General features: G+C 45.5%; 1 protein-coding gene across 1 annotated transcript in view; it reads right to left on the bottom strand.

The window, feature by feature from the left end:
- CACNA1A (calcium voltage-gated channel subunit alpha1 A) overlaps positions 1 to 25,186 on the bottom strand; it is a 343,443-nt gene that overhangs the window by 130,303 nt on the left and 187,954 nt on the right. Inside the window, exons 5-6 of the mRNA XM_052643195.1 lie at positions 4,051 to 4,142; positions 1,865 to 2,017 (exon numbers count right to left, since the gene is read on the bottom strand). Coding sequence (XP_052499155.1) covers positions 1,865 to 2,017; positions 4,051 to 4,142 — 245 coding nt within the window. The remainder of the gene's footprint in view (positions 1 to 1,864; positions 2,018 to 4,050; positions 4,143 to 25,186) is intronic.

Raw genomic sequence — 25,186 nt, 5'->3', positions numbered from 1 at the left:
GAAAGAAATAATTAGGACATCCCATATTGAGCAAACTTCACAAGCCCAGGAGAGAAGGAGATGGGAGGAGCAAGAAAAAAGGAAGCAAAAAAAAAAAAGAGCATCTTGAATAAACCTTCTTTATTGGGTTTTCCTGCCCTCTGGGAGGCCTGGGGAGAGGGTTCGGTTACCTGAGGGTCACCAGGAAGAGAAGGCGGATGGGAAGCCACTCCAGGACAGAATTATCTTCCCAATAAGGCAGGCCTGAAACCTCCTTCCCTTCTCACACAGGCTCCCCTGCCTCCATTCACAGTTTCCTTGACCCACGACTAACGCTGTCATTCAGCCCGTCCACAGTGAGGAGGCCCTGGTTCAAGTATTGAAATACAGGCTTCCCTCTTATTTGATTTCATTTGGTTCTTTGGCTTCAGAGAGCAAGCAGCCAGGTTTGGATAGCACAGGACTTAGTCAAAGATGAATGTGGAAGCTATTAGGTCCCTGAGTATAGGGACAGCTAGGGACACCCAGGCTGTTTCACTGCTGTTTCAGAGACTAAGTCTGTGGCTTCTGGTCTTCCTGTTTTTTTTCCTGAGTCATCCTCCTGATCCTTTCTTCTTGTTACTGTTTCGTCTCTAAGTCGTGTCCGACTCTTTTGTGATCCCATGAACTGTGGCCTGCCAGCCTCTTCTGTCCATGGGATTTCCCAGGCAAGAACACTGGAGTGGGTTGCCATTTGCTTCTCCAGGGGATCTTACAGGACCAGGGATTAAAACCATGTCTCCTGTATTGGCAGCTATCTTCTTTAACACTTGAGCCACTAGGGAAGCCGCTGAGCTAAGGGGTTGACTGTGGCATAGTGTGGGGAGGGGAGGAGCCAAGATCCTGTTTGTGCCTGATGCTGATTGGCTGGTGCCAGGACTCCCAGTGGGATGTCTTTAAGGCATCTTCTTGGTGAGACTAGGAGGAGTCACCCTTGACTTTCCCGTCCTTCAGGGTAAGGAGGTTTCAGGCTTCTCTGGTGGCTCAGTGGTAAAAATCCGCCTGCCAATGCAGGAGACGCAGGTTCGACTCCTCGGTCAGGAAGACCCTCTGGAGAAGGAAATGGCAACCTACTCCAGTATTCTTGCCTGGGAAATCCCATGGACTGAGGGGCCTGGCAGGCTACAGTCCACGTTTTCGCCAAGAGTTGGACGCGACTTAGTAACTAAACAACAACAACAAGGAGGTTCAGAACTCAGCACATGCTAGGGCCTGGGGTCGCTGCAGGGGAGCTAGGCAGAGGCTGCAGGCAGTGCATTTGTGTTCTGCTGTCTTCTGCCCCTACATGTTCCCACTGAAAATATCTTTGATGCCTTCTCCTGCCCAGCGTTTGGAGCAGCCAGCTGTGCCAGGGCATTAATGCCCATCCTGGGCTCAATCCCCGCCAATGTCGGACAGAATTTGGTGGATAAATACCCAGCTCCCGTACGCCTCGTGTGGGATGGGGCTAAGGCATGTGACCTAGCCTGTTTCCCCTAGGTGCCCAATGGAGCTGAGGTCTAGTGATCTTGCCCAAGATGGTAACCTACTTGATAACGTCCCTAGATGTTACTAGATCCTCCCTGTCTCACTTTCTCACTCACCTGAAGGTGTTTCCTGGGATCACTCCCCCAATAAACCACTTACCCTGGGACAGCTTCTCAGATACCCCAGTGTAACATCCCAGCAACAACCAAGATCTCTGGGGCTGTTTCAACCCCTGCCTTCCTTGGCTTTGAGATGTTCTCCCAGCTTCTAGCAGAAAGAAGCAAAGCCCTGCAGATCTTGTCCAGGAGCTTGTCCCCAAAGGAGAAAAGAAAGGGGAGGAAGGCTGGAAAAAAATTTTTTTGATGCTGCTCGGACCTACCTGTGCCCTCTTCAAAGCAGGTGGTATGAAATTTTCCCATATAAAATTCTAACCCTATGATTGCAAAAATAAGGATTGCAAAAAATAGGAGGAGGCCGATCTGCAGCAGGGGGATCATTGCCTTCATGATCGACTTCAGGACGACTTGTAAACCTGGGGATACACAGAGAGAGACAGAGGCCCCAGAGGCCTGTGAGAAGGTACCCTGAAACGCCACCCTCAAGATGCCTCCTGAGGAAACTGAGAGCACATGGGATGCGGGAGACAGGGCAATGGTGAGCAAAGATGGATGGAAGACATAGAGGCTGCTCACTTTAATAACAGGAACAATCCTTCCTTATATTTTAAGCACTTTTTTTTTTTTTTTTGGTTTTCTTTTGGCTGCACCATTTGGTTTGCAGGATCTTAGCTCCCTGGCCAGGGACTGAACCCGGGAACATGGCAGTGAAATCACTGAGTTCCAACCACTGGAAATTCCCCACCTTCTATTTTAAAAATATTTGTTAAAGTACTGAGCATAGGCTGTCCTGTTTGATGACTTTTGAGGCAAGTAAGAGGTGGAAATTCAAAGCTTTCTGAGCCCCATCCCTGGGTGTTGCACAATTTTCATTCAGATCAGGGTGCCTTTTTCTAATCTTTTTCCACCAAGAGGGGGCATCTTTTTCCTAATTCATACAATGCCGTATGCATTAGTTGCAGCTCTGCCTGGGAAAGCAGTCAACATCCTAGTTCCAACCCTGAGAAACCAGATATTATTTCATTGGCTTTTAACAACAACCCCATGAGGCAGGCACACATGTAAAATGATCCCCATTTTACAGAGGTGGGAAGCAAAGCTCAGAGGATGTCATGCTAAAAATGAGGATTCAGCCTCAAGGTGTGAGAAATAATGGGGCCAGGATTTGAACCCAGGTTGGAATTGACGTCAAATGCCATGTCTGTAACCAACCTTTGGGAAAGTCTATGTTAAAATGCTCCCAAGTGGCTCAACAGTAAAGAATCTGCCTGCCAGGGCAGGAGACACAGGTTTGATCCCTGGTCACAAAAGAGTTGGACATGACTAAACAACAACAAGTAACGTGGTTAAAATGAGGATTTCTTGTTTTATGTCCTTGGATACTCTTCAGTGTCTCCCAGTTTATAGCCTATGAGAACGTGAACAGAATTCGTATCCTACCGTTGGGTGAAAACTATATAAATCTTAATTATGTTGAATTGGTTTATAGTACTTTTCGGGTCTACTATATCCTTCTACTTTTCTATATATTCATTCTCTTAATCTTTGAGAGTTAAATATTGAAACTCCAACTAAAAATCTTAATTTATCAGGCTCTTCATCTGTAAATGGGGATGAGACTTAGCACCTCCCTCTCAGGATTAAATGAGAGGGTTCATACCTAGCAAAGCCCTTGGCATATCATAGATGGTCATTAAACAGAGATTCTTGTTAGCATTAGCTTTGGGATAGAACTTGATTTAACATGACGTAGACAGCTCTGGTCTCTTGAAGAGAAGACTCTTGGGAGTCCCTTGCACAGCAAGAAAATCAAGCCAGTCAATCTTAAAGGAAATCAACCCTGACTATTCATTGGAATGACTGATGCTGAAGCTCCAATACTTTGGCCACCTGATGCAAAGAGCCAACACATTGGAAAAGATAATACACAAAACGCTCTTTCTGCCATGCCTGGTATGCAGTAGGCACTCAATAAATGGTAACCATCATTGCCACCAATATTATTCAGGCTGTGGGGGCAGACTGGCTAACTCCTAATTCTTCCATTCTCAGCCACATGATTTTGCTCAAATTATTCAGCTGCCCTGAGCCTCAGTTTTCTCATCTGTAAAATGGAGACTTTGGTCCTATTAACTTCACAGGTTTGCGATTATAGAATGGGGTCCTGGGTGGTGCTTGGCATGGCTCCTGATAGAGAAGTGCTCAGTAAATGGGTGCTATGGTGATGGGTGAAGCTCCTGGCTGGCTTTTAGGAGTTCACCCAGACCTGCAGCCAGATTCCTGGGGGTGGGGGTGGGGGTCCCTGAAGGGGCTTCCCCAAAGATGAGGCTGCCCTGACCCAGGCTAGGGAAGCATCTGAGGGCGCCTATGAGACCTTCTTGCAGAAGGCAAATGGAGGGCTCCCAGGACCCCTGAGCAGACCCCTTGCCAGGGTCAGAAACTCACGCACTTGGGATTCCAGACACCAGCTTGAGTGGCCGCAGCACTCGAACTGCCCTCAGCGTCCTTAGGTCAAACTCCGTCCCAACTGTTGCCAAGATGCTGGAAGAAAAGCCAGAGCAGAAAGCAGACGGTGGGTTTCAGGGTCAGAGAGGTGGGTTAGAGGGTTCAATGTTGTGGTTTCTTTAAAAAATTTTTTTTAATTAGAGGATAGTTGCTTTACAATGTTGTGTTAGTTTCTGCTGTGGAACAATGTGAATCAGCCATAATTATACATACAATCAATTATACATATATAATTGATTGATCAAATCAATCAATCCTAAAGGAAATCAGTCCTGAATATTCACTGGAAGGACTGATGCTGAAGCTGAAGCTCCAATACTTTGGCTATCTGATGCAAAGAACTGACTCATTGGAAAAGACCCTGATGCTGGGAAAGATGGAAGGCAGGAGGAAAAGAGGACAACAGAGAATGAGATGGTTGGATGGCATCACCAACTTGATGAACATGAGCTTGAGCAAGCTTCGGGAGTTGGTGATGGACAGGGAAGCCTGGCGTGCTGCATTCCATTGCGTTGCAAAGAGTCGGACACGACTGAGTGACTGAACTGACTGACTGATACATATATACATATATATGCATATATCCCCTCCCTCTTGAGCCTCTCTCCCTGCTCCCATTCCACTCTTCTAGATCGTCACAGAGCACCAGGTTGGTTTCTTGGCAGGGTGACCACAGGCTGGGTCTCAGTTTTGTCATATGTAAAACAGTGTTAATAGTGCCTGCTTCACAGGATAAAAGATGATTTACAAAGACCCCAAATAGGTCTTAATACTCAATAAACTCCCCTTGTCTGGCTCAGCTGGTAAAGAATCCGCCTGCAATGTGGGAGACCTGGGTTTGATCCCTGGGTTGGGAAGATCCCCGGGTGAAGGGAAAGGCTACCCATTCCAGTATTCTGGCCTGGAGAATTCCATGGACTGTACAGCCCATGAGGTTACAAAGAGTCAGACATGACTGAGTGACTTTCACTTCCTTTCACTCAATACATGTTGGGCTAAGAAGAGAAATTCTTCCCATGGCACATGGTTGGGGTGATACTCGGTGTATTTTACAACCCAAGATCAGGATGGATAGTGGGGAAACTTGGAGGCACTAGGGGAGTGAGAGACCCTTTGGGCTCAGGTCACTTTACCAACCGGCAAGAAAGTAGCTTAGTACTCAGACCTCAGCCTGCATGGGTTCAAATTCTAGCTCCACCATTTCCCAGCTGGGTGACTGTGGGTAAGTCACTTTTCCACTTCATGCCTCAGTTCTCGCTTTTGTATAACAAGGATAACAACAGTACTGAACCCTCAAAGGGATGTGAGGATGAAATGAATTAATACCCGTGAAGTGGTAGGCGTTGTGCCTGGCACACAGGAAGTGTGTTAAGCTATTGGGAAATAAATGAAACAAACAAACGAACAAACCTCAAACAATGGGTGTGGCCCTGCTGGGGTGGACTAGCTGGCATCAGCCCCAGAGAGGGCTACAGACCCAAAGCCTCAGGGCAAAAAGTCACTCTTGTAAATGCAGGTAAGAGTCAGGGAATAGGTGAGATGAGCCTTCTGTAGAAAGCCCCCTTCCCTCACCCCTTACATAAAGACCCCATCCTAAGACCTCACTTGTATAAGTGTTTCTGGTGAGACAAGGGAGACAAGGGGTTCCATAGCCCTTCCTCAGCCCAAGGAACCCCCTAGACCTGTTTCCTAAATAAGATACGTAGTAGGGATGGCCATAGAACCACAGCACAGAAAAGATTGTCACTGGAACCTCAGATGATGAGCACGGAATGCTGAAAACAGAGGATTCTGTGGTTAAGAACGGGCTTCCCAGGTGGCCCAGTGGGAAAGAATCTGCCTGCCAATGCAGGAGACACAGGTTGGATCCCTGGGTCAGGAAGCTCCCCTGGAGTAGGAAATAGTAACCTGCTCCAGTATGCTTGCCTGGAAAATTTCATGGACAGAGGAGCCTGGCAGGCTACAATCCATGGGGTTGTGAACAGTCAGAGGCTACTGAGCATGCACTGTGATTAACAGGATGGAGACCACAGAAATAATTTGGGGGGTGTCTTCATTCTTGTCCAGGAGTCTGAGTCTTACAACTTTGGCCTGTGAATAACCAGTATCTACATCTGTCTTTATTTTTCGGCTGCACATGCAGAATGTAGGATCTTAGTTCCCTGACCAGGGACTGACCCATGCTCCCTGAAGTGGAAGTGTGGAGTCTCAACCATTGGACACCAGGGAAGTCCCTCTTTATCTTTTTCTTTTTTTTTTTAAATTTTCACTGTATATTGGAGTATAGATGATTTACAACTTCGTGTCTGTTTCAGGTGTACAGCAAAGTGATTCAGTTATACATATACATACAACCATTCTTTTTCAAATTCTTTTCCTATGTAGATTACTTAACAGAATATTGAGGAGAGTTCTCTGTGCTATACGGTAGGTCCTTGTTGATGATTTATTTTATATACAAATATAAAATGTATTATTTTACATATAGTAATAGTACGTCTCTTTGTCTTTGAGACAATCAGTATCCGCATCTATTAACAACCTGTATTGGCACCTGTATTAATAAACTGTATTGGCCCGCTTTTGTCTCAGGACTTTCTTTGAAGCTAAGACAGACCCAGGCAGTGAATTCCCCCGTGAGAGCAGCTCTCCTCCAAAGATTGCTGGGAAGAGGTGGATGAATTTCCCAGCTCCCTGGCCCCCTCCTTCCAGATTGCTCTGAGGTGTGAGTTCCATACAGGCTCTCAGAGAGGTTGAGCCCAGCTGCCCACCCAGGGTAACCTGCTCAACTCCTCCTTTTTCCCTGTCTCCCCACCCTTGTCCCCCACCCACATTTCCTGGAGTCACTTCCCAGATGAACTACTTGGACCTGAATCCTTATCTCAGGATCAATGTGGGGGCACTCCAAACTAAGACAGGAGTATTCCCAGCTCTTTCCCAACTATTCCTAGGACAGAAAGTTAAAGTGCTAGTCATTCAGTCGTGTCGGACTCTTTGTGACACCATGGAATGTAGCCTATCAGGCTCCTCTGTCCATGGGATTCTCCAGGCAAAAATACTAGAGTGGGGAGCCACCCGCCATTCCTTTCTTCAAGGGATCTTCCTGACGCAGGGACTGATCTCGGGTGTCCTGCACGAGTGGCTCTTTACCACCAGAGACGCCATTGCTAGGACAGAGATGCGTCTATTAGACTGGGCTAACCTCCTCTTCCACCATCATCAAATGTACATCTAAACACATTGTATGTCCTGGGCAAAGCAAAACTTGAGACCCTTCCTGCTTCATAGGGCTGATGCAGGAGAAAAACAGTTTAATCAAAAAATGCACACAGAGATTGAATCCGTTGGGGGTGTGATGCTTTCTTAGAGAGAGCAGGCAGAAACAACAGCTCTGAGGGTACACAGCAGGTTGTGTTAACTCCCCTGGGACCCAGGGAGGTTCCCGCTCCAAGCTGAGGATTCATGGATGAGCAGGTGGAACCTGATCAGTGGGGGAAGTACTTTCTAGGCTGAGGAAACGGCTGAGACAGACAGCCTGGGGTGGGAAGGCAAATTCAAGGAAGGAAATGGCGCATGGTGGGGATTTGGGTGATGCCATGAAACTCAAGTGTAGGTGGGGGCCTTGCCAAGCAACCCCAAGGAAATTTTCATTCATTTGATTATATATTTTTTCTCTTCCTCTCCCAATTTTCATTTGGATTTCTCAAACTCCATCCTGTAGATCACGAGTCTATTTTACTTTCTTCTCTCTCAGCAGGTAAAAGCCATTGTTAAGGGTGTGTGTGTGTGTGTGTGTGTGTGTGCACGCGCGTGCGTGCTCAGTCATTCGGTTGTGTCCTACTCTTTGCGATCCCATGGACTGTAGCTCGCCAGGTTCCTCTGTCGATGGGATTTTTCAGGCAAGAATACTAGAGTGGGTTGTTATTTCCTCCTCCAGGGGATCTTCCCCACCCACGGATCAAATCCATGTCTCCTGGACTGGCAGGAGGATTCTCCACCACGGAGCCACCTGGACAAGCATTCCCTGAGTTTTCATTCACTCACTTCAAAAACATTAACTGAGCATCTACAATGTGCCAGGTCTTGGGGACACGAGTCATAGGAATCCCTATCTGTGTGTGGGAGGCTGAGAATAAACCCAGTAAATGTGCCAGATGTCAGGGTGATGAGTGCAAGGGAGAACGGCAGGGCAGGGAAGAGGGCGTGCTGACAAAGTGGGGCAGGATGAGGGAAGCGACGACACCCATTTCAATTAGTAAAGGCCAACTGCTCTTTCCCACCTGGCTGGGTAGTAGTTCAGTGTTCAGGATGTTCAGACCAGCATCGCCCAGTAAAACTTCAAGAAGACCATATGTTGGACATAGTGAACAGACTGGTGGTTGCCAAGGAGGGCGTGTTGGGGGAAGGATGGAGTGGGAGGTTGGGGTTAGCAGATGTAAGCTGTTATATATAGAACGAATAAACACTCTCTGTATAGCACAGAGAACTCTTCAATATCCTATGATAAACCATAATGAACAAGCATATAAAAAAGAGAATTATATATATGTATAACTGAATCACTTTGCTGTACAGCAGAAATTAACACAACATTGTAAATCAATTATATACTTAAATAAGAAAAGAAAAAAGGAAAAAAAAAGGAAGAGCCACGTGTGAAATTTAAAATTTGCCAATAGCTACATTAAAGTCCAAAGAAACAGATGAAATTAATTTTAATAATATAGTTTATTCAACCAGGTATATCTGAAGTATTGGGCTTCCCAGATGGCTCAGTGGTAAAGATTTGCCTGCCAAGCAGAAGACATGGGTTCAGTCCTGGGGTCAGGAAGGTCCCCTGGAAAAGGAAATGGCAATCCAATCCAGTATTCTTACCTGGGAAATCCCATGGACAGAGGAGCCTGGTGGGCTATAGTCCATGGGGTCACAAAGAATCGGACACGACTTAGTGACTAAACAACATCTGAAGTATTATGATTTAAATAGGCAATCACTATGAAAGACTACTCATGAGACATTTTATATATTCTTTCCTTTAGACTACGTCTTTGAAATCTGGTTAGCATATTCTACACTTATGGTACATCTCAACTCAGGTGTAGGATGGCCACGCATGGCCAGTGCTGAGTGTACCAGAGAGAGAGTCAGTGGGGAAGTGCAATCTATGTGAAGTCTATCTATGCAACATCTAAGTGAAGTGAGTCACAGGAATACACCAGAGGAAAACTCTAGGCAGAAAGCCAGTGCAAAGGTCCTGAGGCAGGACCATGCCTGGTACATTTGAGGAATGGCAAGGAGGCCACACAGCTGAGTGAACCAGGGTGTCAGTGGGAGGAGATGAGGGCAGGGGGCTGATGGAGCAGTGTGCAGGAGTCTGTGGGCCATGGTGAGGACTTGGACTTTTGTTCTGAGTAAAGCAGGAGCCAAGGAGGGTTCTGAGCATTGCAGAGACATGATCTGACTTACATATTACAATAAGATCCCTCTGGGGGTCAAGGCCAGAAACTGGGAGGCTGGAAGGGGGCGGAGATGACCACAGTGGTCCAGGTGAGAGATGATAGGTTTAGATCTCATTGTGCTGGACCCAAGGATAACACTGAGATGAACTCAGCCTTGCCCTTAGATGACCATGCAAGTAAGTCGATGACAGATTCAAGTACAAGTCCTTCTGGCCCCAGGGCTGTCGGAGGCAGGAAGGAGGAGGACACGAATACAGACAGGAGGGCAGGGGACAGTGTCACTGTGGAGCCCAAGTCTGAAAACGCAGCAAAGCACAAGATCTTACAAAACCTTAGACCTGGAGTTAAACCCTGACCCTGCATCTTCTCATTACCTAGCCTTCGCTCTAACTTCTCTGAGCCTCTGAAATGCAGCTAATCTGACCTCCCTCCTGCCCAGTGCAATCCTAGTGGGCACCCAAGACGGACTATCTCCTGTGCGCCTCCCTGGAAGGATGACAGGGAATTAGGAGCAGAACGGGAGGAGGGAGAGGCTTCTCAGACTGAGAATGCCCTACAGAGGCAGAAAACGTCCCTTAGGAAACATGATGGGAGGCGGGTGGGAAATCGGGGTGGGCTGGACCACTGGAGGCTGTGAACTGGAGGCGGAGGAGGTGGGTCCTGCTGTGTGGACAGTGGGAGTCATGTGAGGTTTCGGAGCAGGGAAGGGATGTGATTAGGGTTGGCGTTAGGAAGACAAGACTGACAGCTGAAAGGACAGATTGGTGGTGATGGAGGCAGGAGCTAGGAGGCAGCCGCAAGAGCAGACCAGCGTAATGAGGACTAGAACTAGGGCAAAAGGCAGGGGGAGTACAAAGGAGGCCCCAGTTTATATATAGCTGCCATCGACTGCTGTGCACCAGGAAACCTGCCTGGGCTCACCAAGTGCTCCCTGCATCCAAGCCATCATTAGGAGGAGTCCCATTTTACAGACGAGGAAACTGAGGCCCAGAGAAGTTACTAAGGCATGGAGGTCCACGCTGCCAAGTGAGAATGTGAACCCAGGACCCCAGGACTCCAGAACCCCAGTTTTCCACCTCACATGGCTTGTTGGATGGGGCAGGGCCAGTGGTGGGAAAGAAAAGGAAGGGAAGAATGGCTTTCTGATTATAAATGGACCACCAAGTGATGATCATTCATTTATTCACAAGGCTTTGTGGAGCACCAGCCACTCAGGGAGGACCTCAGGATGCCACCATGAACAACGTGACAATGGATCACTTTGGGACAATGGGACGATACACGGTGTGTTGTGCTATGGAAAACAGTACGGTGGCCACCAGTGCTCCCAATGGAAGGATGGAGTGTGTGGTGGCAAAGAGGAATTAAGACTGGGCTACCTGCAGGATGGAATTGTCAACTGAGATGCGGAAGTGGAGGAAGGGTGAGGTTTGAAGGAAGATCAAGAGCTGAGCTGTGAGATTGGGACGGACATATACACGCTGCTGCTGCCGCTGCTGCTCAGTCGCTTCAGTCGTGTCCGACTCTGTGCGACCCCATAGACGGCAGCCCACCAGGCTCCCCCGTCCCTGGGATTCTCCAGGCAAGAACACTGGAGCGGGTTGCCATTTCCTTCTCTAAGGCATGAAAGTGAAAAGTGAAAGTGAAGTCGCTCAGTCATGTCCAACTCTTCGAGACCCCATGGACTGCAGCCCACCAGGCTCCTCCATCCATGGGATTTGCCAGGCAAGAGTACTGGAGTGGGGTGCCATTGCTTTCTCCAATATACACACTACTCTGTATAAAATAGATAACTACTGAGAAAGTTCTGTATAGCACAGAGAACTCTACTCAAAGTTCCGTGGTGACAAAGTGGGGAGATATATATAGAGAGCAGATTCATTTTGCTGTACAGCAGAAATTAACACAACATTGTAAAGAAACTAAATTCTAATAAAAAAGTGGGGAAAGAGCTCGACTGTGGACACACTGAGTTTGGGAAGCCAGTTTTCTGTAACTCCCTCATTAAAACTTTCCAGCGGCTACCATCAAGCTTAGAAGAAAACCCAGGCCATACCATGACCACAAGACCTTGCCTGACTTGATTTCCCCTGACTACCCTTTCTACACTCCAGCCACTTTGGCTTTCTGTTCTCCCAACAGGAAAATTTCCTTTCTACCATGGAATCATATGACGGCCATCTCTTTTCCTGCTAACACTTGCCTTCAACTCTCTTCCTCCTTTGCCTAGTTGGCCCTCTGCAAATCTTTCAGGCAGCAGTTTAAATTTTTCTTCTCAGAGAGGATTTCCATGTCCCCCTCTAGACAAAGAGAACTCTCTGAGATTATATTGCTTATTAAATTGCATTTATTATTTTGGGATTCCCAGGTAAAGAATCCACCTGCCAAGCAGGAGATGCGGTTTTGATCCCTGGGTCGGGAAGATCCCCTGGAGAAGGAAATGGCAACCCACTCCAGTATTCTTGCCTGGGAAATCCCATGAACAGAGGAGCCTTGTGGGCTATAGTCCATGGGGTCACAAAAGAATTGGACACGACTTAGCACCTAAACAACAACATATAAATGTTTGCTATCATCATCATTTAAATTTTTATTACTTGCCCCTAAGTCATACCAGAACTGACTGATGAAGGAACCAACATTCATGAAGTTTATTCTCTTTGCCAGGTTATATGCTTGTGGCTTTAAATACTGAGGTCTCATTTTATGCCTCAGTATCTTTACCAGGTGATTGTTCTACACTCAGCTAATTGACAGGGGAACTGAGACTCTGAGGGGTTAACTACTTGCCCACAATCACACAGCTAACATGTGGTACCTGTAACCCGAGTCTGGCTTTGCCGCCTCCACTGTGCTGCCCCTGGTTAATTCCCCCACCCCACTTACCCTCTCCCAGGATCTCAGCCAAGTTTATGTCTCTGTTAACCCAAGTGTAGGAAGGATCTAGATTTTTCTCTAGCTGCCTGGAAGTCAGAATGTCAATAAATATTTGCAGAGGAGCAACTACTCTGTGCCAGGTGGGTGAGGAGGCGAACATGTGCAAACGCCCTGGGGCTAGAGAGAACGTACAGTGAAGAGCGGGGTTACCGATGAGAGGGAGGGGCAGAGGACAGAATATGAGAAGAAAGATATTAGTGTGGCTAGAAAACAGGGGAGAGGATGGAGGCCTCATTGACCTCACCCACCGGACCTTATTTAGAGGAAGCACCTGCCCACACTATTCACAAGAGCCAAGACATAGAAGCAACCTTATTAAATGCCCACTGACAGATGTATGGATAAAGGAGCTGTGGTCCATATACACAATGGATTGTTCAGTTCAGTTCAGCCGCTCAGTCGTGTCCGACTCTTTGCGACCCCGTGAATCGCAGCACGCCAGGCCTCCCTGTCCATCACCAACTCCCGGAGTTCACTCAGATTCATGTCATGAAAAAGAATGAAATAATTCCATTTACAGAAACATGGATGAACCTAGAGATGATCATACTAAGTGAATTAAGCCAGAAAGATAAATATCATATATCGCTTATATGTGGAATCTAGAAAAATGACACAAATGAACTTATTTTCAAAACAAAAATCGACCCGCCAACATAGAAAACAAATGGTTACCAAAGGGGTAAGGAGGGGAGGGATAAATCAGGAATTTGAGATTAACATATACACACTGCTATACATAGGACAGATAACCAACAAGGGCCTCCTGTGTAGCACAAGGGACTATACTCAGTATTTTATGTGTGTGTCTTAGTGTTAGTCGCTCAGCCGTGCCCGACTCTTTGCGACCCCATGAACTGCAGCCTACCAGGCTCCGCTGTCCGTGAGATTTCCCAGGCCAAGGATACTGGAGTGGGTTGCCGTTCACCTCTAAATGAAAAGAATCTGATAAAGAATATACATACGTACATATATATGCATGACTGAATCACCTTGCTGTATCCTTGAAACTAACACAACATTGTGAATCAACTATAATTCTATAAAATTTTTAAAAACTTAACATACAGAACAAACATATGGATGTCAAAGAGGGAGGTAAGGGTGGAATGGAGTGGGAAATTGGGGTTGACATGTATACACTACTATGTATCAAATAGATAGCTAATGTGCATGTGTGCTAAGCCACTTCAGTCCTGTCTGACTCTGTGCAACCCTATGGACTGCAGCCCACCAGGCTCCTCTGTCCATGGGATTCTCCAGGCAAGAATACTGGGGTGGGTTGCCATGCCCTCCTCCAGGGGATTCTCCTGACGCAGGATTGAACCCACCTCTCTTATGTCTCCTGCATTGGCGGGTGAGTTCTTTACTGCTAGCGCCACCTGGGAAGCCCAACTAATGAGAACCTATTGTACAGCACAGAACTCTACTCAGTGCTATGTGGTGACCTAAATGAAAAGGAAATCCAGGGAAGAGGGGATATATGTATATGTATAGCTGATTCAAGGCTATGGTTTTTCCAGTGGTCATGTATGGATGTGAGAGTTGGACTGTGAAGAAGGCTGAGCGCAGAAGAATTGATGCTTTTGAACTGTGGTGTTGGAGAGGACTCTTGAGAGTCCCTTGGACTGCAAGGAGATCCAACCAGTCCATCTTAAAGGAGATCAGTCCTGGGTGTTCATTGGAAGGACTGATATTGAAGCTGAAACTCCAATATTTTGGCCACCTGACGCGAAGAGCTGACTCATTTGAAAAGACCCTGATGCTGGGAAAGATTGAGGGCAGGAGGAGAAGGGGACGACAGAGGATGAGATGGTTAGATGGCATCACTGACTCAATGGACATGAGTTTGGGTAAACTCCGGGAGTTGGTGATGGACAGGGAGGCCTGGCGTGCTGCGGTTCATCGGGTCGCAAAGAGTCAGACACGACTGAGTGACTGAACTGAACTGAACTGAATAGCTGATTCACTCTGCTGGACAGCAGAAACTATCATTAACATTGCAAAGCAACTATACTCCAATAAAAAAGAAAAACCCATGCAGATAAAAGAAAATATTAAAATAAACAGACTTGCTTTATACAAACATAAATTAAAGAAGCATCTGCCCCACAGATCCAGTCCAATCCCTGAGATAAGTATTCGGAGCATAACTGTTTCCCCTGCAGTCTATATTCTTGCTATTGGTAGATTTTGCAAATCTTCTTCAAGTTTATTCTTATATCACCTGGCTTTTAGCTTCTCTTGGAAAAACTATTTCTAAAATTCCTTTTCTAAACCCTCAAATGCAGAGTCAAGATTTGGTCTGTGCAATGCACCTTTCTTGTTCACTTGTTCATTCATTCATCCTTTCATCCCCACATTTTACTTTCATCCCCCCCCTCCCCCAGAGAAAACGGATACGTTTAATTTGGTCTTATTGGAGTGCATTCTTGTAAAACATGCGCTTTATTTTGAACGCATGTATTTTAAGTTTACATCAACGGCAACTGTCAGGACTATTCTCTTTTTTCTATTTTCACCCAGAACAGCAGACGTGCAGTTTGGGGTTCTCGCTGGGCCCGGGAGCTGCCGAAGTGCACCCGTCACATCCCACCTGCCCGTCCCCCAGGCACAGACACCAGGTGGCCTTCAGCTCATCTTCCACAGATAGTGCTGGAGCGAAAAACCTCATACCCACTCCTTATAAAACAAATAAAAGTCTCACGGAGACTTTCGAGCCTGAGAGCGTAAGTGCCCCTGGGTCTGGACTTCACTGGACCAATCACCGCTGATCTTCCTTCGCAGTGGCCGCTGAGGCCACGCCCCCATGAGGGGGAGGAGCTTCCTCTGTCGCCACAACCGGCTAACCCTTCCCTTAACCACCTTTCAAATTTTTTCCACTCTAAGAGGCATACAGAGACACTCACTGTTTCAATTTTCATCTTTCTGATTACAAGTGGTTTTGAATACCATGTCATCTACTGATTAGCTTTTCAGACTTTTATTCCCTAAACGGTCTGATCACATTTTTTGCCTGCTTTCCTCTTGGGGTTGCTGTGCTATTTTTGTTTTTCATTATTATTATTATTTGTATTTTTACTGAGGTTGAGTTGATTTACAATGTTGTGTTAATTTCTGCTGTAGAGCAAAGTGATTCAGTTAAACATAAATATATACATTCTTTTTTGTATTCTTTTCCATTTTGTTTTTTTTTTTTACAGGATATTAAATATAGTTCCCTGTGCTATACAGTAGGACCTTGTCCTTTATCCATTCTATGTATAATAGTTTGCATCTTCTGGTCCCAAACTCCCAATCCAACCCTCCCCTGCCCACCCCTCCTTAGCAGGCCTAGCAGGGTTGCTGTGTTATTGTTGTTGACAATTCCCCCCATGGGCTTCTCAGGTGGCTCAGAGGTAAAGAATCTGCCTGTCAATGCAGGAGACCAGGTTGGATTCCTGGGTTGGGAAGATCCCCTGGAAAACAAATGGCAATCCACGCCAGTATTCTTGCCTGGGAAATCCCATGAACAGAGAAGCCTGATGGGCTACAGCCCATGGGGTCACAAAAGAGTCAGTTGTAACTTAGCAACTAAACAACATTTCCCTCCTTATAGTCTTATTGATACTGGCCAGTATGGTAGCCACTGGCTGCACGTGGCTATTGAGCTCTTGAAATGTGGCCATTATGACTAAGGGACTGAGTTTTAAATTGTATTTACTTTCTTTCTTTCTTTATTTTTTAATTTTTATTTTTACTTTATTTTACTTTACAGTACTGTATTGGTTTTGCCATACATTGACATGAATCCACCATGGGTGTACATGCGTTCCCAAACATGAATCCCCCTCCATTCGTTCCATTAAAAATAGTCACCTGTCATAGAGAACAGATTTGTGACTGCCATGGGGTCGCTAAGAGTCAGATACGACTGAGCGACTTCACTTTGACTTTTCACTTCCATGCACTGGAGAAGGAAATGGCAACCTTCTCCAGTATTCTTGCCTAGAGAATCCCAGGGATGGGGGAGCCTGGAGGCTGCCATCTAAGGGGTTGCCCAGAGTTGGACATGACTGAAGCGACTTAGCAGCAGCAGCAGCAGGGGAAGTGGGGATAGGGAGGGATGGATAAGAAGCTTGGGATTAGCATGCGCAAACTATTGCATATAGACTGGATAAACGAGGCCTTACTGTATTGCACAGGGAACTATATTCACTAGCCTGTAATAAACCATAATGGAAAAGAAAAAAAATTTTAAATAGTTGCATGTGCCTAGGAACTATCATAGCGAACAGCTGTTAGCTATTAATTGCTGCTCACTTTTTTCTTATCATCCTATGCCCTATTTAGAAACACTACTTTAGTTCTTACCGCATGTCAGGTTTTTTTTTTTCCTTGAGGGAGTAAGAGACTCAATTTTATTTTACTTTTAAATTCATAAAACAAGCATTACATTTTATCAGATGTTTTTGGGGAGAAAGCAGTATAAAATATATCACTGAGATAACCTTTATTTTGTAATCATTTATATGGACTATTTTCTTAAGTCTTAATTGAACTTGTTACAATACTGCTTCTGTTTTATGGCCGCAAGGGATGTGGGATCTTAGTTCCCTGACCAGGGGTCAAACCCACACCCCCTGCGTTGGAAGACTAAATCTCAACCACTGGACCATCAGTGGTCTGTAATCATTTAAAGTCTACAAAAATACTTTATTTAAATATGGCTCTGACAGAATCATCTTAAAACAACCTAATATTAAAAAACTGAGCATTTAGGGTCAAAATAACCTTAATTACAATTTATTTGAAACAACCCAATCAAAAAGTGGGCAGAAGACCTAAACAGACATTTCTCCAAAGAAGAGACATAGATGGCTAATAAACATATGAAAAGATGCTCAATATCGCTCATTATTAGAGAAAAGCAAATCAAAACTACAATGAGGTATCATCTCACACCGGTCAGAATGGCCATCATCAAAAAGTCTACAAACAATAAATGCTGGAGAGGGTGTGGAGAAAAGGGAGCCCTTTTACATTGTTGATGGGAATGCAAACTAATACAACCACTATGGAGAATAGTGTGGAGATTCCTTAAAAAAACAAGGAATAAAACTACCATATGACCCAGCAATCCCACTACTGGGCATATACCCTGAGGAAATCAGAATTGAAAACGACACATGTATCCCAGGGTTCATTGCAGCAGTATTTACAAGAACTAGGACACGGAAGCAACCTAGATGTCCATTGGCAGATGAACAGATAAGGAAGTTGTGGTACATATATACAATGGAATATTACTCAGCTATAAAAAGGAACACATTTGAGTCAGTTCTAATGAGGTGGATGAACCTAGAGCCTGTTATACAAAGTGGAGTAAGTCAGACAGAGAAAGACAAATATCATATATTAATGCATATATATGGAAGCTAGAAAGACGGTACTGATGATCCTATGTTCAGGGCAGCAAACGAAACACAGACACAAAGAACAGACTTTTGGACACAATGGGGGAAGGAGAGGGCGGGCTGATTTGAGACAGGAGCATTGAAACATTTACATCACCATATATAAAACAGATCGCCAGTGGGAGTTCGATGTGTATGATTCAGGGAGCCCAAAGCCAGTGCTGTGTGACAACCTGGAGGGATGGGGTGGGGAGGCAGGTGGGTTCAGCAGGGAGGGGACACATGTCTGCCTATGGCCAATTCATGCTGATGTGTGCTAAAAACCATCACAACATTGTCAAGTGTTAGTCACTCCGTTGTGTCTGACTCTTTGTGACCCCAAGGACTAGCTCGCCAGACTCATCTGTTCATGGAATTCTCCAGGCAGAAATACTGGAGTGGCTAGCCAGTCTCTTCCCCAGGGAATCTTCCCAACTCAGGGACTGAACCTGGGTCTCCTGCATCACAGGCAGGTATTTTACTATCTGATTTATTTATTTACTTTCCTACCAGGGAAGCCACCATAAAGTCACTATCTTTCAATTAAAATAAATAAATAAATAAATTAAAAATGTGTTTGATAAACAACAAGGATTTACTGTATAGAACAGGGAACTGTATTCAAGATCTTGTAATAAACTGTAGTGGAAAATAATTGAAAAAAGAATATAGATATATACCATATTTGTATAATCAAATCACTATGTTGTACACTCAAAATCAACACAGCATTATAAATGAACTCCACCTCAACAAAAAATTTCTTTGCATTTATTTGTGACCTAAAGTAACATGTACCACTGTCACTTAATCTTAAATGTTTAAGTATCCAAGAAAGAAGAAAACAGCACTGTCATTTCTCATTAATTCACTCAGCATTTAAGAACCTAGCAACGTGGTTTACACCATGAGTCAAGAAATCCTTTTGGCATTAAATTAAATTATTACAAAAAGACAGCATACGGTTACTATATTTCAACTACACTTAAGTTCAGGTGTTATTTTAAATGACTGTAAGGGACTTCCCTGGTGATCCAGTGGTTAAGAATCTGCCTTCCAATGCAGGGGACACAGATTCGATCCCTGGCCAGGGAACTAAGATCTCACATGTTGTGGGGCAACTGAGTCCGTGCTCCACAACAAGAGAAGCCCCTGCACCACAATGGAGACCCAGTACAACCAAAATAAAAATAAAATAAAATTTACATAAAGAAATATGATTATAAATATTAATTTATTTCAGACTCCTAACACCCTGTTAGTTGATGCTATTCTTTCCATTTTATTGATGAGAAAACTGAGGCACAGAGAGGTGAAGTAACTTGCTCAAGGATTCATAGGACATGGTACAGCCAGGATCCAGATCTGGGAACCAAACTGCCCCCATCTCAGTTTTCATATAATCAACTTTTTGTTGTTGTTGTTGGTGGTGGTTTGTTTTTGCCTTAGAGTTTTGGCTTTTAAATTTAAGAAGTCCTCCCCCCTCTCCTGGGGTTGCACAGATATCCTCCTGCCTTTTCTCCTTTCATGTGAAGTTCTTACCACTCATCCAAGGTCCTCTCCAGTGCCTTGACCTTTGCATGGAACAGTTCTTTCTCTTATTTGTCTTCTAAAGTAGAAGACGGCACAAAAGGACACGTTGCTATTTTAGGTGATTCCTGAAGCTCTGTTGAAGTGCAGTGTTTTCTTAAATAAAAAGGAGAAGGCGCAGGTGGAAAAAAAAATCCCAGAAGGTGCAAGGTAAGTGATTTCTAGAAAAGACAAGACCCCTAAGAGGGCTGCATTTGTGGGGGACAAGACAGGGATGGCCATTGAGTGAAGGTCGGCTTGAGGGGCATTGCTGCATTACCTTACTGATTGCAAGGCTGAAGGAAGCAATGGAAGGGAAATCTCTGCTTGAGAGACTGGGATGAGAAGAGGTGGGAAGCAAGTGTGGTGACCACCTGAGCGGGGTGGAGACAGAGTATTCTTCTAGGTAGAGGAGATTTGTCCACATTTGCAAGAGAAGGGCATTGTGTCCCTGGAGAAGGAGAGCCTGAAGGTCCGAACGAGACATCTGGTGGAGTAAAGCTCTTGAGGAAATGGATAACCACGTTTTCAATTGAATTCCCAGACATTCAGTGGGCACCTCCTACGGGAGAGGCATTCAAGGGAGCAAAACAAAAACAAAAGCTAAACTCTCGCCCGCAGCTCATGGGAGTTGCAACTGGTTCCACCACTTGGGAAAACTGTTAGGTGGTTTCTGCCCAAAGCTAAACAGATTCTGCCCCATGACCCAGAAATTTCACCCAGGAATACCTCCCAGAGAAATGGGAGCTGTGGTCACCAAATGACAAGCAGGAATGTCAACAGCACTTTTCTCTGTCATAGCCCCAAAGTGGAAAGTGTCCAAATGCCCATCACCAGTGCAGTAGACAAACACAGCCATGAGGATGAAAGACTTACAGCCGTATTACAAGTCCCAGCATGGATGGATCTCACACACACAAGGTCAAGAGAAAGAAGCCAATGAGAGCAAGATGTATAACCCTATGTATTTACAACACAAGAATAAGCAAGACTAGGGAATTCCTTGGTGGTCCAGTAGTTAGGATGCTGCGCTTCCACTGCAGAGAGCATGGGCTTTATCCCTGGTCAGAGAGCTAAGATCCCGCAAGCCATGCGGCACAGCTAAACCCCAGACGCCCAAGTCAACCAACCAACCAAGCAAAAAGAATAAGCAAGACTAATCTATTCTGTTCCATGTCACGAAGGGGTTTCTGGCAACTGCAGGTGAACAAGAGTGTTTCAGAAACCACTTGATGGGTGAATTCTGTCTCCTGTTGAGACCTTGACTGATAAAAGGTGGGAATGGCTGGCCTGAGAAGCCCGGCATTTCTAAGACCAAGTCTCTGGAGAAACAGGATTCAAGTCTACGTTCGTTTACCCCAGGGGGCAGAAATACTCAGCCACTTTTTCCAAATAAGACTTCAGACTGGGGGAAAGACATTCTGCGAGGTTTCTGCCTCACCATGTTTAAGGCAAGAACAATCCCTTACAGGAAGTCCAAGAAACAGAGGAGATTATTTGTATACATTTTGCATTAGAATACAAAGGTAAATACTTTTAGTGAAAATGTGCAACTTTTTACTGTTTTGACATAGTTTTCTGTTTGTCTTTATCTTAGGCACCAAGATTATAAAATATCTAACTAATATATTTTTGTTGTCGTTTTAGGGCTCAGGGGTTAATTCACCCTGAGTACATGACTAAAATAATAAAATTACTAGTTCAGGGAATTCAGCTTGGTGCTCTGTGATAACTGGGAGGGCTGGGATGGGGGGTGCGTGGGAGGGAGGCTCACGAGGGAGGGGATATAGACACACTTGTAGCTGATTCATGTTGTTGTAGAGCAGAAATTAACACAACATTATAAAGCAATTATACTAAAAATAAATAAAAATAAACTGAAAAAATGTAAAAAATAAAAAGATTACTGAAAAAAGAAACAGAGGAATTTGGGTGGAAAAAGATAAGGGTGTTTCTTAAAGCTGTCCTAAGGTAGGACTTGTAAAGAGGTGACATGGATGGAGACGCGGAGCTTGATTGTTGCGAAAACCCACAGCAGACTGCTTTTTATTTATTTTTTTCTTCCTGGGCACTTAGATTACACTTCCTGTCTGCAGGTACGTGTGGCCAGGTGGAAGGTGAGCAGAAGTGATGTTGCCTGGCCCAGAAATGTTTCCCAGGTGCTTTCCTCTATATTTGTTTCCCTTCTCTGGCTTCATGCCAAGGAGCCTGCAAGACCTTGGAAGCCTTGGGTTGAAGACAAGGAGCCACAATACAGAAGGAGTCTGGGCTTTTGCCTCTGTACTTGGAACAGAGATGCCCATACATCAAGACTATTCACTTTGGATATTGTCTGTGCAAGAACTAAACTTTGATTGTGTTTGAGCCCTTATACTTTGGGGTTTTTTTGTTACAGCAATAAGGAGAATCTGGGCTTCTCTGATAGCTCAGTTGGTAAAGAATCCGCTTGCAATGCAGGAGACCCCGGTTCAATTCCTGAGTTGGGAAGTTCCCCTGGAGTACGGATAGGCTACCCACTCCAGTATTCTTGGGCTTCCCTGGTGGCTCAGACGGTAAAGAATCCGCCTGCAATATAGGAGACCTGGGTTCGATTCCTGGGTTGGGAAGATCCCCTGGAGGAGGGCATGGGAACCCACTCCACAATATAGAAGGAGTCCGGGCTTTTGCCTCTGTATTCGGAGTAGAGCTACCCACCTGTCAAGACTATTCACTTTGGATTTTGTGTGTGCAAGGACTAAACTTTCCTTGTGTTTGAGCCCTTATACTTTGGGGTTTTTTTTTGGTTACAGCAATAAGGAGTATCTAAGACACCTCCTGGTATATATATTTTTAGCTGTGCCAGGTGGCTTGTGGGATCTTAGTTCCCCAATCAGGGATCAAACCCAGGCCCATGGGAGTGAGATCGTGGAGTTGTAACCACTGTCCCACCAGGAAATTTCCATACACTTCCTAATATCTTAATACACAGTGACTGATACACTGGGCTGCTAGGACTTCCCTGGCAGTCCAGTGGTTAAGACTTGGAGCTTCCACAGCAGGGGACATGGGTTCGAGTCCTGGTCTGAGGAACTAAGATCCCACATGCCTCATGGCAAAAAAAAAGGTGCATGAAGTTATGCAGACTACTATCTGTCTCTTGTTCACTGACGGACCTCCAGTGCTCAATGCCAAAACCTCAATGCCCACTGCTCAATGCCCAGTATACGCGAGGCCTCAGTAAGTATCTACTGAATGTGCCATAAGCTTCAGTGTTTTCTTCCAGCTGAGTGAAAGGCAGAAAGGTGTAGCAGATGTGAGCTCTGGCTCTCAGGTGGGAAGGGGCTGGGTTTATATCCTGCCCCATTATTTACTAATCTGTCTACACTGGGCAAATTTCCAAGCCTCAGTTTCCTCACAGGGAGGGGGGCATGGAGAATTACATAAGAGCTTTTTGTGGACAGTGGGAGGATTAAATGTGACCATTCATGAAAAGTGCTGAGCACACTGCCTAATGCATAGTAAGCCCTCAGGAAGTAGCGGTCACGAGGATCTGAACTTCTCTCATTCTCCGGGCAAACCAAAAGCTCAGACACTGCCCTGGCAATTGACTCTGACAAATTTCAGGCCCCAAGGTATTGGGAGTAGGGGGAGGGGAGAATCAGCGCTTGAGCCTGGGATTATAGCCAAAGACCAACTCAAGAAATGCTATTACATTCCCATGATCCTTCTGACATCTCCAGAGGGCTCAACACGCCGTTTCTCAGTTCTGACCTCAGACTAACTCTGCAGGAATTAGCCATGCTGCTTTGGGGCTCAGACCAGCTGCCTGCGAATCAGGGAGGTCCAGTGGGGACCCAGAATTTGGAATGCCTAGTGGAGTTCTCATGACTAAGAGACGGAACGAGCTGTAGTTTAATTAAGGGCATCCCACATTTTTTTGGTTGGGGGGGGATTCTTATTAATATATCCAGCCTGGAGGTATGGGTGATTGGACATATGCCTTAGAACTGATCGGGTTTTTCCTCCTTCATTAATTAAAATGTGATTCACAGCTGAGTCACTGAAGAAAGAAAACAGTCAATGAACAATTCTGACTTCCTCCCTCCTTCCTTGCTCAGAGAGATGAGTCAGCAGAAGTCTGGATCCAAAATTGAGAAAGGAAAAAAGAAAAGCAGCAAAGATGCAGGGCTTGGAGAGCAAGCAGCAAAAAACCAAACCTGAGTAATTTTATTCTTTGTCTTAGAAGAATGTCCCCGAATTCCCATCTCAAGGCCAATCAGCCAAACCCTCTAGTGATTGTGCCTCTGTTTCTCATTTTTACACAGACCCACAGGCACCCCAAGTTCTATGCAAGCCCTGACAATCTCCTTTCTTGCTTTCTTCAGGCAACGGCAAGCTCCTCACCACGCCAAGACAAAAAACAGCCCAGAACAGGGCAGAGATGGGCAGGGAGAGAAGCCACGAGAGATCTCTTTTGTGCCCTTCAGCTCCTTCAGGTCGAAGGAACTGGTGTTGGCTTAGGTGTCGTCCAAGCCCAGCAAAGTAATCAGGCTGCAAAGCACATGAAGCGCTTGAGTGCTTTCCAGAAATGAGCTAATAAATCCCCAGGGATGGGTCATCGACAATGAACATGGCTATCCTAATAGAAATGTGTGGAATTTCGAGAAAACTGGCAAAATGGCAGAGTGAGAGGCCCTCAGTAACAGTGATGATGATAAAATGATGATGAAGAAGATGAGGAAGAGGATGATAATAATGGTCTATAATATTTATTGGGCTTCTAGGTGGTGCAGCAGTAAAGAATCCACCTGCCAAGCAGGAGATGCCTGCTCGGTCCCTGGGTTGGGAAGATCCCCTGGAATAGGAAACGGCAACCTACTCCAGTATTCTGGCCTGGAAAATCCCATGAACAGAGGAGCTTGGCAGGCTGCAGTCCATGGGGTCACAGAGAGTCAGACATGGCTGAGTGACTGACCGCAGCACAAAATTCATTGAACACTTACAGGGAGCCAGGAGCTGTTTTAAGTACATGGATTTTTTTCAATCAATTACCTACACAATTCTAGGAAGCAGGACTATTATTATCTCCACTGAAGAGATGAAAGAAACAAATGAGGCTCAGACAGGTTCAGGAATCTGCTCTTAGTCACACAGCACACAAGAGGCAGGGCAAGTTCGAACCTAGATGGTGTTCTGGTAACATAGTCTCCTCCTCCTCACTGTTATAATGATGTTCTATATATTTTACAACCCCCTGAAGTTGGCTGTTCTGGGCCTCACTTCGCAGATGAGGATACTGAGGCACAGAGAGGCTGGCTGACTTGCTCAGGGTCACACAGCCATCAGGTGACAGAGTCTAGATTAATCCATGTTGCCTTTCTGTTTCAATGCCCACATCAGCACCACTGGATGGATGTTCTATCCTCAAGCCAGGCTTACGAGTCCCACCTCAGTGGGATAGCTACAGTTCAGGATTTGAGCAGGACAAGAAGCTGATGCACTTGATACCTACTCCCTGACCTCAGAGTGGAGTTGCTCAGCTTCACTGGAAGCTCCCATGTCTAGTCTGCTCTTAGATACTGCGCTGGGTGGAAGGGAGGGCAAGCATCCTCATACTGAGACGGGGCGGGGGGGGGAGTCCTTCACGTCCACTTGTATCCTGGCCACACACACACTCCAGACAGAGAGATCTTTCTAAATA

This window comes from Budorcas taxicolor, chromosome 7 (assembly GCF_023091745.1).
Source record: "Budorcas taxicolor isolate Tak-1 chromosome 7, Takin1.1, whole genome shotgun sequence".
NCBI lineage: Eukaryota > Metazoa > Chordata > Mammalia > Artiodactyla > Bovidae > Budorcas > Budorcas taxicolor.
Note: the sequence above shows the minus strand (reverse complement) of the source record. Positions and strands in the feature narration are given on the sequence as shown.